The following is a 19122-nucleotide window of genomic DNA, read 5'->3' on the forward strand; positions in this document are numbered from 1 at the left end:
TAGAATGACATAGGCTTCACTAAAGTAGTAGGTTATGCTTGACTTGGCCTTTCAAATGAAGTGCCTAGTCGGCTTCAATCAGACCCAAATTAGTTTGAAGGGAAAGAGCATGAATCCGACAAGGTAACCAGAGCCGTGTGTTTAAAGTTGTATGAAGACCCTTGAGGAGAAAGCAGAGTCTCTGTTAACCCATCTCACTAACAGTGAAAGTTCTTATAGAGTCATCTTGCACTCTGTGATCGCTCCGTGTGAATGCAGGTTACAGACAGGTGTGTGTGAAGGCCAGGCTGGGCAGGTGGGGGGTGCCACCTGTTGAATGAACGCGGTCAGCATTGGGGAGTATCATGGGCTACGGGTGGGCTCGGCCCTGCTCAGTATTGTAGCAGGCTGTATTATTATTGGTGTGTCCAAGGATTGTGATGCAGATGCAGTGGGGGGCATCTTCTTGGGAGCAGGGGGACTTGGTAAGGACATTTGTCATTTAGATTAGTTTTAGCCTAATATGTTTTTATTGAATGGTAAAACCTTTTGTGCTATTATTTACTCACCATTAGATGTTTCAAACCTGTATGACTTTTCTGTATATTCTGTATATCTTGTAACAACAATATCTAAACTGCTCTCTGCTGTATAAGAAATGTAGACTTGATTGAGGCTGTCAAATCTTCTAAAACCATACAGTGGTGAACAGATTGAAAATTATTTATTTAAAAAATATGCTTTTTTGCATAAAATATTGAAAATCTTTCATTACATCAAGGTCAACATTTTCTTGCATGGAAAAAAGCAAATTACACATATTTCATGAAAAGAAATTTGATTGTGTCATTTATGTCATCTGAAACTTCTATGAAGAAAGTCATATGGGGGTAAAATTACATGACAAATAAATGACAAATTTTATTTTTTAGGGAAACTATTGTTCAAAATGATCATAATAGGTCTTCTCGAATACCTATGGTTACATTTTAGATATAGTAAGTTCACCTGGTGGAGAAACCTCTTATGTGTGGTTTGGGAAAAACACATAAGAATAAAATGTAATCCCTCAATATGCTGTAGTTGTTTTGGATAAAAGCGACTGTCAAATGCATACATTCAAATGAAGAACACAGTATATTAATTTACTAAACTCAATTGTTCTAGTGCTTGTCACTGAATACTCATGTCATGGTGCTGTATTTGCTGGTATATATATAAACGTTGTTAATGTTAAATATATTAGTGGCGGCCGGTGATTTCCTTTCTCGAGGGTGCTTGATGCGAAGTTTGTCACAACATGTATGTAGCCCCCCATGTGTGTGGTTCGTCAAAATATGTGTTTGGCGCGTCGAGTGATCCTATGCGCATCACATGTCCTGTCAAAACAAGTGCCCGCTGCAGACGCGTCCAAAGGGTCCATGATAAAAGAAATGATCGCGTTTGCCAGATCCTCGCATAATCTCATGCGTAATCTGAGTTTACTGTAAAGGGAGTGTCTTGTGTGTATTTTGTGAACACGAGCGCATCTTTTATCATAAACGGTTTTGACGCGGGTGCAGCAGGCACTTATTTTGACAAAACACGTGATGCACATGGTTCACATAACGCAACAAACACATATTTTGAAACACGAGCCACACACATGACACTCCGAACACTTATTTTGAATTTGCTCCCCTCAGAAGGGCAGTCACCAGCCTCCACTAAAAATATATACAGCATTTAATTAATTGTTTTGTTAATTTAGGTTTTGCACATAGTTGTCTATTTGTAGACAGTGTACTTTCACAGTGTAGGTAGTTTGCATGTCATGCATTTTTAACCATCTAATCTTTGCTCCATATCAACACTTTACCATCATACCCATGCACACTTGTGGGAGGGGTGTTAAAAATAAATAATTGTATATTTTATATGAGGTGCAGATAATTATTTCCTTATAGTCATTCAATTTAATAAAAAAGGCACATATTTCATTTAATCTTGGTCTGTAATCCAAGCCAGCATGGATTGTTGGTATGTAATCTAAACAGGACCCTGCAACAATAGGCTGCACACACACACCTATCTGTTTTGTGACCCAGTCTGTGAAAAAACAACTAAAGTAATTTTTCCACAGAAAATCATGCTACGTAATGTTAAGAACATTCTGTGTAAAAAATAAACTTTGATATATTTCATACTGACTGAGTAAGGTCATGCCAAACATTGAAATTAAAGTGAAATCAAACTTTGATGCTCCTAATCTCATAATATGAGACTTTAACCTGGATTTCTTTAAATACCCTGTATCATTCCTTTGGTCTATGTGTGTTTAAAGTAGGTTGACCTTTGTGCACTGCATCTAACTAAAAGAAAGAGTTAAGGATTGGAGGACAAAAATGACAAAGATGCGCCACAAAGGGAAAATTGCAGGAAAGGAAAAAAGAGGTAGATAGCATGCAAACCATTGAAACAATGTTAAAAACAGTTGATTTGTCAATGTTAACTGCATTGAATCAATATCAGGTTTGCACCCTCCATTAATATTGAAAAAATATTGAGATTTCAACAAACCACCATTAAGCTGCTTTAAATGGTGTTGATCCATTTTTGACATTTATAATTGTTTTGGTTTGTAAAAACACTGCCACAAGACAAACAGAAAAATTGCTGACACATTCAGACATCATTACTCATCCTACAAATCTCAACAATGGTGACAATCATCAAACAAATTTATATAAAACGATCAACTGCAATGCATGCTGGGAGTTATAAATTAGTTTAGTACTACGATGATACCCAGCATGCATTGCAGCATGAAGCTTTCTTTTGTTGATCGTTGATTCAGTAGTTTAACTTTTTAAATGTGTTTTGTAATCCTCAAAATAACAGACCTGACACTGTTTCTAACTAGTGTAAAATCCATTTTTGCACAACTTTAACAGTATTTCATTAATATCATTTAGGTATATCTACAAGACTTAAACTACTTGATAACATTAGATCTTTTTTTTTGCAATAGCAGATGAATTTTAAAACACAACTTCAGCAGCCAAAGAAAACTTACCATTAAAACACAAGAGTAAATGGCCCAACTAAAGCAAACATTGATCACAATAATGGCGATTTGTTGAAATTATTAATATTTTTTCAATGTGCAAATGTGATATTGATTCAATGGTATTAACATTGACAAATCAACGATTTTTAACGTTGTTTCAATGGTTGCATGCTGTCTGGGCAAACAAGTCACGTGATGGAAAAGCCTTCGACATGCAGCAATCATGCCAGGCAGTGGCCTCTCTTCACAGAAATTGGCCAAAACACAAAGCCAGCAGAGGTGCCTTGTCCTTTTCAAATGGGAATTGATTCACAGCATGAAAAGTAGGTGTGTAATCAAAATCCAGCATAGCCCCTGCACTCTATGGCTGTCTCCTTTCCAGCCACTCAAAACAAAAAGAAAGCAAAACATAAGGAGATGGAGAGAAAGAAATGCATGCCTTCATTAGTCACAAAAGGATCTTTTTCCTCTGCGTGTAAACTGAGAACTGATGGCAAGACTTTAACAGAACATAAACAGAAACCATAAAATATTTAATCTCTGTGTTCATCATTGCTCAAATTGAACTAGCCTGTTTTTGCGACAATTCAATGCTCAAGAGCGGTCTGTTCAGTGCTACACTCCCATTATAAAGCTAAAATTGCTGTTCATCAGTTTGCAGTGTAATGCAATATGCATGGGGCACGTCTTTAGCTCTCGCATGCAGCTCTAGCTCGGGGAGCCATTGAGCGGAGAGAAAGTGGAGTTTATGAGATTGGAGCTTGGATGTTTCCCTAATGACACGGAGCGAGCAGTTCAGTGCACATCTGAGTTTTTTCCTTAACTCTTGCTTACTGTGTGTGCTCTGCAGGTCTCCTCATTTCAGTCTACCCGTTTATAAGAGCATGGTTTAATTTCCATCACATACTACCCAATATAGGTGAGACCCCACTGTCTTCTCTTTGTCTTGGTGTGGAAATATGGATGGATAACAATATGGATTATTTTTATTACATATCATCAAATTTTTATCTGGTTTTCACTGCCGTGCTGAAATTCAGTACAGTGCCAAGATTGTTAGGGTTCTGTTTTTATACAACAAAATGTAACCATAAGCAAGCATTAAAGGGACACTCCACTTTTTTTGAAAATATGCTCATTTTCCAGCTCCCCTAGAGTTAAACATTTGATTTTTACAGTTTTGAAATCCATTCAGCCGATCTCCAGGTCTGGCGGTACCACTTTTAGCATAGCTTAGCATAATCCATTGAATCTGATTAGACCATTAGCATCGCGTTAAAAAATAACCAAAGAGATTGGATATTTTTCCTATTTAAAACTTGACTCTTCTGCAGGTACATTGTGTACTAAGACAGATGGAAAATTAAAAGTTTACTATTACTTAAATTAAAAGTTTACTAATATACTCTCATTCTGGCGTAATAATCAAGGACTTTGCTGCTTTAACATGGCTGCAGCAGACGTAGTGATATTACGCACTGCCCGAAAATAGTCCCCTTGGTTACTTTTAATAGCAGGGGACTATTTTCAGGCGCTGCGTAATATCATTGCACCTGCTGCAGCCATGATACATCAGCAAAGTCCTTGATAATTACGCCAATAAGAGTATAGTTCCTAGCCATCTCTGCCTAGAAAATCACAACTTTTAATTTTCTGTCAGTCTTAGTACACGATGTCACTACAAAAGAGTTCAGTTTTAAATAGGAAAATTATTGAAACTCTTTGGTTATTTTTAGCGTAATGCTAATGGTCTAATCAGATTTAATGGATTGTGCTAAGCTGTGCTAATAGTGGTACCGCTAGACCCGGAGATTAGCTGAATGGATTCCAAAATGGTAAAAATCAAATGTTTAACTCTATGGGAGTGGAAAATGAGCATATTTTAAAAAAAGTGGAGTATCCCTTTAACAGTATAGACAAATAATGGTATATGTGACCCATGGACCACAAAACCAGTCATAAGTAAATGTTTGAAATTGAAATTTATACATCAGGATTATGCATGAGATGTATACCTGACTGCTGAATAAATAAGCTTTCTATTGATGTATGGTTTGTTAATATTCAGAGTATTTCAAATTTTGAGAAAATCGCATTTAAAGTTGTCCAAATGAAGTCCTAATTAACACATTTTACCAATGATAAATACATTTTTTTATGTATTTATGGTAGGAAATATACAAAATATATTCATGTTACATGATATTTACTTAATATCCTAATGATTTTGATCATAAAAATGTTAATTTTAACTCAGACCCATGTAATTTTGGCTCTTTGGTTTTGTAGTCCAGAGTCACATATAAAATCTCATTAAATCTTGATTGTGTAGTATAGTTTGATGTTGCTGAATTGTTTCCTCTTGAGATCATGTCACATCACTCGAGTTAATATGTCAACATCTCGTTTTCTCAGGTAACTTCAGAGTTCACCCAATGGCTACAAATTTAAATCCAGCTGCAGAACAGCCCGTGGCTACACTCACACGAGAAGGTAGGAGGCTGTTTCATGTGAAAATGAATACACAGAGCTATTCAGACACATTTTCTGTCTGTGTCTAGACTTTGGTAGACTGATTCTTTTGACACCAATTCAAAATGACAGTAGTTCTCAGGGTCAGTGTAAAGGTGTTATTTGCTTCACATTTACACTCTCACTGCTGCCAGAAGTGAGACATAAGGCTGTGATATAGCCCTGAGCTCTAGACAAAGATAATACAACTTGAGAAGTGACTTTAATTTTGACTGGGTAATAACCAAAATCTCTCTTTTCAATGATGACTCATTTTCAATTGTTAATTGTTTTGCTTGGTAGTTGTTCCAACTCTGCTGTAGCCCAACTGCTTTGAACAAAACAGCAATTAGGTGCGATAATAGTATGGGATAGAGCATATCAAATAAAAATAAAATTAAACCCATAAAACACTACTATAGTACATAATAAAAGCCATAAAAAAGCACTTGCTTTATAATACTGAGATTATATGTAGTGTTGTAGTAGTAAATGATCTATGAACTTATACTGACTTGACCCAGCAAGAAATTTAGTGTTTAAAAGATGTCTAGCTGTACAAACACAGCCCTGACATTTAGACTAAAACAAAGCAAAATTTGGCCGGTCAGTAAAATTTAGAAGTCTAATTATAGCCCCAAAAATAAATAAAATAAAATATATAAATACTGTAAAACCAAACACCTTGTAATAACTGTTGACTTTGCTTACATGATGGGATATCCTGCATCTCACAAGTTATTGTTTACAGAAGTCAGACAAAAACACTTTTCTGTCTTGTTTGTCATTACAGATTATATTATTAGCATGCAAAGTGAAACGTTTTATTTACTAACTTCAACATGAATTACATAATATCTTTGTATTTGGCAGTGGCGGCTGGTCAAAATACGTGCCTGCTGCATGTGCGTCGAAAGGGTTTATGATAAAAGAGACGATTACGTTCACAAAATACTCATAAGACACTCACTTAACATTAAATTCTGATTACATCGATCTTAGATTAAGTGAGTATCTGGCAAACGTGATCGTCATTTTTATCATAAAACCTTTAGACGTGTGTGCAGCAGGCACTTATTTTGAAAAGACACATGATGCACATGGTTGACATGACGCGCCAAAAATATTTTGAAATGACGAACCACACTAACACGGTCTCACACCCATGGCGTCGGTGTTTGACGACACTTGACCATGCGTCGGTGTGTTGGCGCGGGGGGTGTACCTTTCGCGTCATTTTTTGACGAGCTGGGGACTTCAATACTATTAGGTACGCGAAATTAAACAGTTGTCGCCTGGCATTGGGGTTAGGGAAAGGTTTGGGTAGGGATGTCATTATGTAAATCTAACCCTACACCGACGCGAAAATGGTAGAAAATGGTAAGAAAATAGGAAAAAGAATGCAACGGACTTAATAGTATTGAAGTCCCCAGTTCGTCAAAAAATGACGCGAAAGGTATACCCTCCGCGTCAACATATTGACGCATGGTCAAGTGTCGTCAAATATTGACGCCATGGGGTGAGACTGGGTTGTAACACACACATGATGGGCTAGATACATGTTGTTACAAGCTTCGCATTGTAAACCCTCAAAAGAAGTATCACTTCTTTTTATGGGCACTTCCCTCGGAAAACCGTGCCCAACCGTCAATCAGTGGGATACGCTAGAACTTACAAACATCACATCACGCGACACAGCTTTGTTTAATTTCAAAACTCAACAATGGCACGAAAGAAGAAGTGTGTTTTTGGATGTAAGGATGCCTTATGAAAACAATGGATATAGTTTATTATCCGGGGTAGCAGCGGAGTTTTGCGTGTGTGTTTGATGCGCTGGATTTCATTAAAAGTTCCCAACCGTGTCATGAGTTGCACGCGGTAAGTAAGACTTCTGTGTTATGTTGGAAATAGGCGTGTGCATATTATATAAATGACACGAACATGTAGTGAATCATAAGTTTAACACTGTTGTATAAAGTGTTGTATGACTCGTATTCGCTCCTCACACGGTAGTAACTCCTCCTTCTTCATTTTTTAGTACGTTACCAGAAAGAATCGGTAAAGCTAATCTTTCTTTTATAAATCTGATAAAACTAAAGACTCTTCGGAGATATAAAGGATTTAATATTACTCTATAGGTACTCCAGATTAACATCAGAAATGCAGAAACATCGTGTGTTATGTTAGTTTTACTATTATCTACGTGGACTGAAATTGTTAAACCGCTCTGTCTGTTTGTGTTACCAGAGTTTTTGAGAACTCTTCAAAAATGGGAACATTTGGCTTGACCGTGAATGAATGTGTGATGATGATTAAGCACAACATTTTCACTGTCTGTATTATGCCCTTAAATCATACAACAATAATGCTGTGAGTCGTGTAAACAGGCCAGTGAGGCCACAGAGAGAATGTGTAAAGTGCATAAACAGCAATCTCTCTATTTCTCTCTCATTCTTTCTTTCTCAGGGACTCAAAGCCAGCTGAATGTAGAGCGTTCAAAGAGCCGGATGGGGACGTTTGTTGAGATTGCCCCTACAGTAGCTGAGGGCTCACAGGATGATGGGTGGGGCATTCTTTCACATCCTAAAAAACTGCCCTTACAAAACAGCACTCATGTTTAACAGCAGCAAAAGAAAATGGATAGCTTAAACACTTGAGGAATTGACCTTTGAGAAATATTTTGTCGTTCTCACATTCAAAATTTAACATGAATGTGAGGTATAAAAAGGGCAAATTTAATTCACACATACAGTACTCCCTCATTTGCCAAAAATGAATTTTCTCCTTCAATATGCCAGTCTATCTAGAGCCCGAGAGGCATTTAATTCAATTTCTATTTGGTTCCCCAATTAAAGTTACATTTCATTCTATTTTATGAGTTTACTAATTGCAGGGCTTTATTTTGATTGTCACTTTTTGTGACATTACAAGTTCACTTTAGAATACAGAGATTTTGTGGATTCTGTTGTTTCTGACAACAACGCAATGCTCTAATGTAAACAGGGCCTGAGTTTATTGTGCATCTGCATAGAGAAGAAATCTCTTTTCTGCTTAAGTACCTCTACTTAAAAAAACAAAAAAATACAAGGTGGCTACTGCTTTCCTTATAAGCTTATTGGTCTCAAACCAACAAAGAAGTTGCTGTGGATGTGGTTGTCATGGAGACTTACACCGCTACCTTTACTCATACAGTATGCGACCCTGGACCACAAATCATTCATAAGTTGCATGGGTATAGCAATAGATACATTGTATGGGTCAAAATTATCAATTTTTTAATGCCAAAAATCATTGGGATATTAAGTAAAGATCATGTTCCATGAAGATATTTTATCATTTTCGAACTGTAAATATATCAAAAATGTATTTAACTATCATTAGTGTTGCTAAGGACTTTAAATGGACAACTTTAAAGGTGATTTTCTCAATATTTCGATTTTTGGCACCTTTTGGGGTGGTTTCCCAAACAGGGATTAGTTTAAGCCAGGACTAGGCCTTAGTTTAATTAGAAAATATAACTAGTTTGATCAAACATGCCTTATTAAAAACATTACTTGTGTACATTTTGAGGCAAAACAATGGCCACTGATGTATTTTAAGACATGTCAGTGCAAGTTGTTTTCAGTTTGGGCAGCTCTTATATTTATTTTAGTCTAGGACTAGTCTAATCCCTGTCGGGAAACCGCCCCTTAGACATTTAGCAAATAGTTGTATCTTGGCCAAATATGATCATATCCTAACAAATCATATATCAATGGAAAATGTAGTTATTCAGGTTTCAGATGATGTATGTAGAAATCATACTTTTACTGTAAAAAATAATAACCATACAGTATGTTCACATAGTTAAAGGAACAGTATGTAAACTGGTACTGCAATCACACAACTGGTGGCCAATACACAACATGACAACATAATCATCAGTTGAGGGCTGCAACTCCACTTTTTAAATGACAATATCCTGGCCATACTGTACCACTGTTGTCAGTGATATAAGTATTTGAAATAAAAATGATTTCTTAATGTCTAGTGACATATCAGGGCCATTTATAATTAATTGATATAAATTTCGTACTGTTCCTTAAATATTTAATGATTCTCCTTATAACTTTTTCTAGGCCTTCTACAGATGTTCCAGATATCCTGGGCAGGCGGAAGTTCAAGTCTCCATCATCTGACCAAGACCTCTCATAATAGTTGGATCCGACATATTGTCAAGAGCAAGCAGTGTTCATATCACCATAAGTGAGACTGATCTCTGCTTACAGCTCATTACAGTATCCAGTCTAATTCCACTGTCAAATCTGACAAGGTGTCTGCTAATATTAAAACAATGCATGATGAGAGGCACGAAACTACACTGTAAAAACATCTTTGTGGTGGGAAATCTAAAATATTACTTCAATTGATATCATCTACTACATTGGATTACACCAACAAAAGTGTTTTTCAGAGTTAAATTGAGTTAAATGAGTCATTATGTTAACAACCGCATCCTAGTTGAACAGTGAAGTTTCAAACTTAAAAGGGGTCATATGATGTTGTTAAAACATTATTTTGTGTTATTTTGTGTATTTTTTTAAATGGAATGTGTTTACGCAGTTTAAGGTTCAAAAAACACATTATATTTCACAAACCGTACATTACTGTTGTTTGGTTTCTTAATACACCGCCATTCTGAAATGCGTTCTTTATGCCCTGCATTTTCATTAGATCTTACCACAAAGTCACGTAGATATGTGGGAGCGTGTTTGAATGAGGTGTTTTAGGAAGGCATGGTTAAGCCTTCACTTTTAGAAAGAATATCGCTTTACCACTTTACTGATCTTCCACTTTTAAAGACCCCCTAATATAAAAAATGCAAATGTGGAAATGTTTTTCTATCAAAAAATGAGTCGCCAGTGTGTGTGCAGAAACATCCTGTAATTATACAAATCCATCTATTCTTCTTTGTGTAATCTCCTTTAAACTGCAACAGTCACACAAAACAGGCTGTTAAGGATCCCCTATCAATGTGATGTCACATTGATTATGCCCCAACCATGACCGTTCACAGACTCCACCTTATGAGCGTGTAGTTCAACCTTCTGCCATAGACACATATTTTGATGTAATCCAAAGCACATGTTTAGGCACTTTACCCCGTACTGTGCATACGGGGAGGGGAACAGAAGCACAAAAACAGTGCTTTTTTCATTGCAGCCACAAATGGCCATGTTCAACATCGTATAATGAAAGATCTGTTGTACATTTGAGCTGAAACTTTACAGACACATTCTGGGGATACCAGAGACTATTTTGTTATTGCTGAAAACACCTAGGTTAGGGGCCCTTTAACACTCCAAAGACAAGATCGCATCATATAAAGCTCACTTAAGGCAAACGAAGGAACAAACATGAACTTTTTCACACTTTGTTCATTATGTCGTTTTTATTTGTTGTCTTTGAATTGATTTTTTACATTTTGGAGCTGCCATTTCAAATGCCTTTGTATTTGAGACCTGGTATGATGCATAAAACTCCAAACTAATTTGATTTTAACTTTTAACACAAAGTAAACATAATATTTGTGTTGATTAACATGATTACTGTATTCTTTCTCTTGCGTTTTCCTTTTTGGAGCTCCATGTAGAAAAGACTGAGACTGTGTCACGTAAGAACGCGCAGCGTGCACAGAACACAATCATTTAACATCCCACGCAGACCATCAATGACACAATAAGCCTGAATATGCAGTCTCTGTCCCTGGATGGTGACACAGAGAGGGGCTGCCTTCCGTTGCTAAGATCTCTGACGTGCGCTAACGACTGAATTATGCATCATTGTATACTCTGTGTCTCACATGACAGCACCAGAGAAAAGTTCAGCCAACTAGTACAGAAAAACAGCAATGATCCTCACCAGACAGTGAAGGAAATTCATTCAGCTTGTGCAGTTAATTAAGCTAAACACACAACATATAGACACTTTCACAAATTGTCTCGGTTACGAGTCTGGATGGAACTTAACTTCCGATCTCTGTTTGTTCAGTGGTCTGGCTATTGGCTAAACTGAACTCTGGAACAAATACGTTGTTGAAAATATAATTTGGTTTCCTAAAGATGAGGGATGACGACGATCATGGATCACCGCTATGTAAAGGGAGGTTTGGCAGATGATCTGTAGTTAACATTGTATAAAATTTGTTTTGCTTGTTATCAGAAATAAACTCCTCTAAAAGGACTCAATTGTTATTGATATTTGCAAAGTTTACTGAAATTTACGTTTGTTCCACGAAAGCAACTTGTTTATGTTGTTACTGCTATAATGTACCTAAAGCTGCATGACTGAAGTACACTAACAGGATCATTGGTTGTACTGTAGCTCCTTAATGTTCACCCATTTATTCAGACAAAACACCACATATAATAACCTAACTCTTAAAACAAATTAACTTTTGTTTCCCTTTATTAAAGGGACATTCCACTTTTTTTGAAAATATGCCAATTTTCCAGCTCCCCCAGAGTTAAACATTTGATTTTTTGCCGTTTTGGAATCCATTCAGCTGATCTGTGTGTAATATCACTACGCCTGTGCAGCCATGTTACAGCAGCAAAGTCCTTGATTATTATGCCAGAATCAGAGTAGAGTTCCTAGCCATATCTGCCAAGAAAATTGCAACTTTTTATTTTCCGTTGGTCTTAGTACACGATATAACTGCAAATATCAAAACTATTTGGTTATTTTTTTGTGCGATGCTAATGGTCTAATCAGATTCAATGAATTGTGCTAAGCTATGCTAAAAGTGCTAGCGCCAGACCCGGAGATCAGCTGAATGGATTCCAAAACGGTAAGAATCAAATGTTTAACTCTAGGGGAGCTGGAAAATGACCATATTTTCAAAAAAAGTGGAATGTCCCTTTAAAAAAAATTCTATTACACTTCAAACAATTTAGCTGTGGTATTTTGCACTTCCAGTGATACTGACTTCTTTGTATGAGTTGCTGGAATTAACAATATTATTCTCAAATTTAAATTGAAGTATCTGCTAAATGAATAATTGTTAATTTAAGATACTTTTTTACTTCCAAAACAGTGGATACTTACTATTTACAGAAATAAAGCAGAATGAGTAAAACATTAAAAACTCTAATAGATGACACTCACTGGCAACTGTGGTATGTAAGTGGAAATTTTGTTTCTTGCAAGGCTAGACACTTGCCATGGTTTCCACCAACATAGCAAATAGTTATATCCATTACATTTCCTGCAACTGCTGTAAAATCCTAATAATGTAATGTGGGGTAGTCAAGGTGGCAGTGGTAGTCAATGATGCCAAGTTATCATCATTGTATCAAACTACTGTGGTGTGGCGGAAATTGTGGTTACCATGGTAACAGTAAAGGTTTATACTGTTAATATCCACGTAGAGTGCTGGTTTGGCCCTTATCAGATAGTAGCCTTCAGCACTAGGAGCTGTCCACACACTCCACAGACACAGCAGTTATAATGAGAGCCCCTCCTCCCTACAGTACACAATTGCTGAACCCATGCCCACATTAACAGACAACCCAATTCCCATCCAGATCATGAACACTGTGTTTAACTGCACCTTCAGTACTTATCTACACGATACAGGCTTCCGTGCAACCTGTTACAGCGAACGCGCGCGCGTTTTCAACACCAAGAGACAGTGACGCGCCACGCCTACTCATCTAATATCACTACGACGAAAGCTCATTATCTTTCTTCGTTTCAATTTCTCTTGGACTACATTTCTTTCTCGGGATTTGCGTGGACCACTACTGACGACCTAAATTGAGTGACAGGAGTGTTTTGCCAAAACGCGAAGTAAAGCGATGACTCGTGCAACGGTGGACGATGACGGAACCTGTGTAAAAGACGCCGTACCTTCTCATTGTGTGGCGTTTATTAACATGGAGCTTCATGTTTAACGGACACGACGCTTTTTATACGTAACGGGAGATCTTCATCATCAACCCGGTGTCATTTCTAAGCGGTCGACTAAACGGTAAGACTCGCTTAGAAAGACCCGCTGACGATCTTTATAAATCACTGCATGTCTATTACACCTTCATTAGGTAGACTGACTTAATCATCATAGCTCACAAAATCATGTCAATCTTGTGTGTTTTTAATGCTCATTTACCAAATTTATATTTGGTAGAGGTGAAAGCAGCTGTACAATAATACCATCATGTTTTTCCGAAGATTTGGTGGTAAAAGATTTGCTTTCTAAGTTTCTGCAGTCATTGCTTTTCAGTGATGTGAATGGGTTCTTCGCAGCAATTTTAAGGTTCCTAAAATGTTCTTTGTCAGGCTGTACAGTTTCATAAAGAACCATTAACTTCCACAGAACCTTTATGTTGCACAAAAGGTGTTTTGTAATGTAACAAGGTTCTACAGACTAAAGATAAGTAAAAAATAGTTCAGTTAGGAGCCTTTGACTTAAAAGGTTCTTTGGAAGACCCAAAATAGTTTTAACACGTCAATTCTGCACGTAAAATAAGAGTTTTTGGTTCCCAAAAGGAGCTGTTTCTTATTTTTTCCACCACAAAGAACGTTTTATGCAACAAAAATGTGCCGTGGTTGTTAAAGGTACCATACAGACTGAGAAGAACATTTTAGGAACCATTATTTTTTAAGTTTTGTTCATTATGGGCTGAAATAGAAAGCTTCACTGGAGTTAGCAAATAAGGGCAAATGGTTGAAAACTCATCCATTCTCTGTCATGCTTGTTTAGTAGGTAATAAGCCATTGATAGTTTGGTGAATAATGAAAATTACCCCATGATTTACTCACCCTGAAACCATCAAAGATACATATGTCCATCATCTTTTCGACAAAACTTTTTATTTTTTTAGTTATTTTTAGTTATTTTAGAAAATGTCCTTGCTCCTCCAAGCTTTATAATGGTGGAAAACAGGGTCCATGACTTTTTAAGCCCAAAAAAGTGCATCCATCTTTCGCTGAAGTAATCCACACGGCTCCAGGGGGTTAATAACCCCTTCTGAGGGTAATCATTATCAATGTAATTTTATGAGAAATATCCATATTTAAAACTTTATAAACTGTAATGAATAGCCTCCGGTGGCAGCTAATGCACATTCACCAGTGAGTATTAGCATAGGACGTAGCGTACGATGCGTAGTGACGACTGGGGAGGCACAGAGGAGACACAAAAATAAAATGTCAGTCACAAATAAGAAGCCTAAACCAAATATTTTAAAGAAAATTGCATAGGATTCGATATAAATAAGACAAGAGGACATTGAGGTAATCCTATCTGTAGCATAAGCAACTCACAACGCACGGTTCTCGTGAGAGTCTATTCTCACCGGATCTCACGCATCATATGCTACGCTACTCTCTCGCATCGATTACCCTCAGAAGGCCTTTATTAACTCCCTGCTGAGTGTGGATTACTTCTGGGATGGATGTACTTTTTTGGGCTTGAAAGTCGTGGTCCCTGTTTAAAGCTTAGATAAGCCATGGACATTTTCTAAAATAACTCAAATTGTGTTTGTCTGAAATATAATGGACATATGTATCTCCGATGGCTTGAGTGTGAGTAAATCAGGGGGTCATTTTAATCAGGGCTTTGAACCAGATTTTTTTTCCCCAATTGGTTCGTTCCGAACAGAAACAGTATTTTAATGTTTCCGGTTCAACCCTAAAATTTATGTTCCTGAACCGGTTAGAACAAAAAATAAAGTTCCCAAACCGGTTAATTACGTTCCATGTCAACTGTGGGACATACAAATAAGTAGGCTGATCATTAAGACATTAAAGATAACATTATTAGTCTACATAATTTTCCTTACGTCTCTATCTTGTCATCAAACATTAAAAATGGCTACATTATATAAGCGGCATAACTGTAATTCTGACATGCCTACATTTGTTTCAGCATTATACATGACTTAAGACATGGAAAATTTCTGCCATGTCGCTCCACATAAAGTGAAAATTATGTTTTTATTCAACAAATGTATTGTAATGGACTACAGTATGAGACACAGTAGCGCAACTCTCTCTCAAGTTTATACATCAAAAGGTCTGATCTTTGAAGGGCATAGGGATAATCACGTTTGATTGGAGTTGGACCGGACACATTCAACCACATGTGCAATTGTGCAAAAGTTTCTGGTTTTCGTTTTCGTTACGTAAACCGGTTCAAAGCCTTGATTTAAATTTTTGCAAAACTACCCCTTTAAAGTCTACATTTAAAATGTTAGACCTTTTAGTATGAATATGTTAGCCCTGTATATGTATTAACCCTGGAGAACCCAAGAAGATTTTGGGTAGCAGAAATTAACATTGGCCAAATTTGACCCCGTGGGTTCTCCAGGGTTAACTACTGTGCTCCAAAACATTGACCAAAATCCACATGAGATAAAAGCATTCTCTCACCTCTGCCAATACAAATCAAAAATGTTTATGACATTATATTCTGAACTTTTATTTCAACAAAGCTGCATGTTTCTAACCAACTTCAGTGGATTTTTAAATTCTATCATTTTAATTCTTCACTGCAGGTAACTTTCCTGTTGAGTGTGAAGCGAGCACTCATGAAGACGCAATGCTTGTCTTCTTCAGTTTGCTGATAAGGACACAGCAGGTGTAAGTGGAGTCGCGAGACCACGCCATGGTCAATATGGTTTGCAGTGAGCAGAGTTCTGGCACGTCGGTGCCCAAAAAGGACACCCAGAGTCGCAAAAAGAGGAAGTCCCGTCCGCAGGGTCTGCCTTCTCCGGCCCTCTGCTGTGCATGTGGATTGTGCATTATGTTGGCAGGCATCAACATCACCTTAGTGGGCGCCTTCGCTTTTAGCACACTCGTGCCCTCAAGCAATCCTCCAATTATCATCGGACCTATACTTCTGGTGGTGGCGTTCTCCTTCTTCGGGGCGTGTTGTATCTGCAGTCGATTGCCTCCTCCTCAGAGCTCTCGTCGGGCCAAGGGAGGTGGCGGTTTGGGGTTTATGGGCAGAGGCGGAGGGGGGTTGGGTGGAGGTGCAGCATTTGAGATCGAAACCAGCGAGCACACGATGCAAGACACTACAGCTGTGCAGCTGAGCCCCACTAACTCCCCCTGCTCCTCTCGTGCCTCCAGCCCAGAGAGAGAGGCTCCGGCCACTGCCGCCAATGCAACGGTTCCTGCCCCCGAGTATGTTCCTCCAAGATCCTGCAAGCTGTTCACTATGGAGGCCAATGGACCCAACTCAACTTCGGCAGCCTTCTCTGCTTCTACAGGAGGTGGAGGGGCTGTCCGACTGACCTTACCATCGGACTCTACTGGCACTTAAATTGCCAGTTTAAGTTGCTCTCTGGAGAAGAGCTGGTATTACATTATGTAAATATGTTTTCTGATGAGAAGAGTTCATTTGATTATCTCAGATTGCCATGGGGTGCAATAACATTGAAATGGGTTGGCTTTTGTGAAGGCCATGGCAAATGTATCTTAGTATTGACTGCGGTTTGAGATAAGAGTATGAAGAGGTTGTCTTGTGCTTACGCACTGAAAGAGGGACAGATTTGAAGAGTGAATCACTGTGGCGTGCTCCACATATTCATACAGTGCCACTGTTACTCAGAGCATTCACAGTTACTGCTCTCCAAAGAGACAGAATCAGCTGTTGTGTAAAAATGGCTTTGGAGATGAGCCTAAGAAATCTCAATTACACTGAGCATTAATGTGTTTTAGTCCAAAAACATTTATTGGCTAGATGTTGTATATATACGTCTTGTTTATCGTTTCAATGCTAAAATACGTTTAGCTGCAATCGTCTGTTTTTTGACTTTTCATGGCCAACGCTTTGGATTTTGTTTTATTTTTGAAAGCTCAAATAAACCGTGACACTGTGTAAAAGCTCTGCCAATTTCAATTTTTTTCACATGACTCTCGCAGATGAGGTTGCTAAGCAGTGCCATAGTTGTTTGACTTCAATGAAGCACAGAATAAAGCCAATTCAATTTCCACATGAAAATAACGCATTATGTTATGATTTGCCTCGCACTGTGTGGCAAAAACACTTTTTTTAACTAATGCGCATATGAGCATATAAGCATATCTGAGTTTGTGGGCTGCACATTTGTTTATTGTTCCTGTAGCTTAACTGGTTGAGCAATGCATAATGTTGTGGGTTCAACTCCCAGGGAACAGATAAACTGATAAAATGTTGCTTTGGATGAAAGCGTCTGCCAATGATTTGTTGAGAGTTGCGACATTAATGAGCTAACAGACCATTTATCTCTAAAGAACCTGCAAGCCTTTAATCTTTATTTTACACTGTGGTTTGTTTTATAATGCTGCCATGTAAACCAGTATAATTTTCAATGGACGTTTCACCCCAATATCTCTGTTTTGTTGTCTGCATGTCGTATTCTTGTGATAATATCGTAGATTACGGTTCAATATTCTTAGCCAAACTCTCTTTTTCTTTCTGTCTTTGAATGTCCTTTACCCTTTTAAAGCAAGAGCCAGTATTGTTCTCAAACATGCCCTCCATCACTGACTCATGCAGATGGTTCGGGACAAACAGTGAAACTATTTTCCTAATGTTGATTCTATCAGATAGGTCAGCTTACAGCAGCAGCCCCTACAAAAGTAGGACATCATCCAATTACATTATACTATTGCAACAAAAACAAATAATTTTAAATTATTTTGAGAAAATCACTTCTGTTATCATTTTCATCATCTAAGAACTAGCAGTAAGGGCTTGATATGATATAGTTTAATGATGTAATTCTGTATTTAGTGTTTTCTTTTATCATTCTGTCACTGTTGTAATTTCTTTCTTTGTACCTTTATCTGTGTAATGCAGTGTTGTATATTTATTATACCTAATGGCCATATGGGTCAGTGTTTGGACAATACGCAACATGAACTGCATGCTTACAAACAATGCTCTGTTGCCACGGAAAAAAAGATGTGATTGTTTGTTACCCATTCAAGAGAGCTTTCCATGTACTGTATGAAGATTTTGGACAACTGACCCTGGAAACCCTATGTTCTTACCATAAACATTACAGTTATTTTTACATAATGCTAATTGACTGATTATATCCATTTATGTTTGTATGCTGCTATTTGGCATCTACATCTGAATTGAATACTGCCTTAATGACTGTGATCTCAGGATCAAACCTGTGAGGGCTACAAAAATGTCCAGTGAGAACATTTGGTCATGTTGTATTGTACTTATAAAGATGTTGTACTGTTTATTTATTTTTGTTCTCTATGCGTATTTAAGTGTTTTTAAATGGACAGAGGAGGAATGAAATTCATGATGATAAGGTTTAATAAAAACATCATTATTGTTACTATGACAATAAGGATCAGACACTATTTTTGTCAATAGATTAAAATTTTTTTAATTATGGAATAATTGACGATGGGCCGTTGAATTATGAGAAAATAATGCACACAGAGTCAATTATTCTGCTTATACCACGGTTAACAAAAACATTGCTCTGGTGTCTATTTTTAAGACATTTGACAAAGGTGTGCAGTTTACAGAAAAATAATCAACACCCATAGAATATTTCACAGCCAATCAGAATAAAGCATTCAACAGG

At 37.4% G+C, this 19122-nt stretch overlaps 2 protein-coding genes across 2 annotated transcripts; both read left to right on the top strand.

Moving 5' to 3' along the window:
- The first annotated feature begins 255 nt into the window (after positions 1-255).
- On the top strand, positions 256-10032 carry kncn (kinocilin). The gene is made up of 5 exons (XM_055202557.2): positions 256-464; positions 3879-3947; positions 5444-5521; positions 8006-8102; positions 9658-10032. Exons 1-5 carry the CDS (start codon positions 317-319, stop codon positions 9731-9733), a joined length of 468 nt encoding a protein of 155 aa, XP_055058532.1. The 5' UTR covers positions 256-316; the 3' UTR covers positions 9734-10032.
- A 2996-nt stretch (positions 10033-13028) lies between these two features.
- Positions 13029-18867, top strand: tmem275a (transmembrane protein 275a). The gene is made up of 2 exons (XM_055202558.2): positions 13029-13550; positions 16078-18867. Exon 2 carries the CDS (start codon positions 16188-16190, stop codon positions 16845-16847), a length of 660 nt encoding a protein of 219 aa, XP_055058533.1. The 5' UTR covers positions 13029-13550; positions 16078-16187; the 3' UTR covers positions 16848-18867.
- The last annotated feature ends 255 nt before the right edge of the window (positions 18868-19122 follow it).

The sequence above is a fragment of the Misgurnus anguillicaudatus genome, chromosome 2 (genome assembly GCF_027580225.2).
Source record: "Misgurnus anguillicaudatus chromosome 2, ASM2758022v2, whole genome shotgun sequence".
Lineage (NCBI taxonomy): Eukaryota > Metazoa > Chordata > Actinopteri > Cypriniformes > Cobitidae > Misgurnus > Misgurnus anguillicaudatus.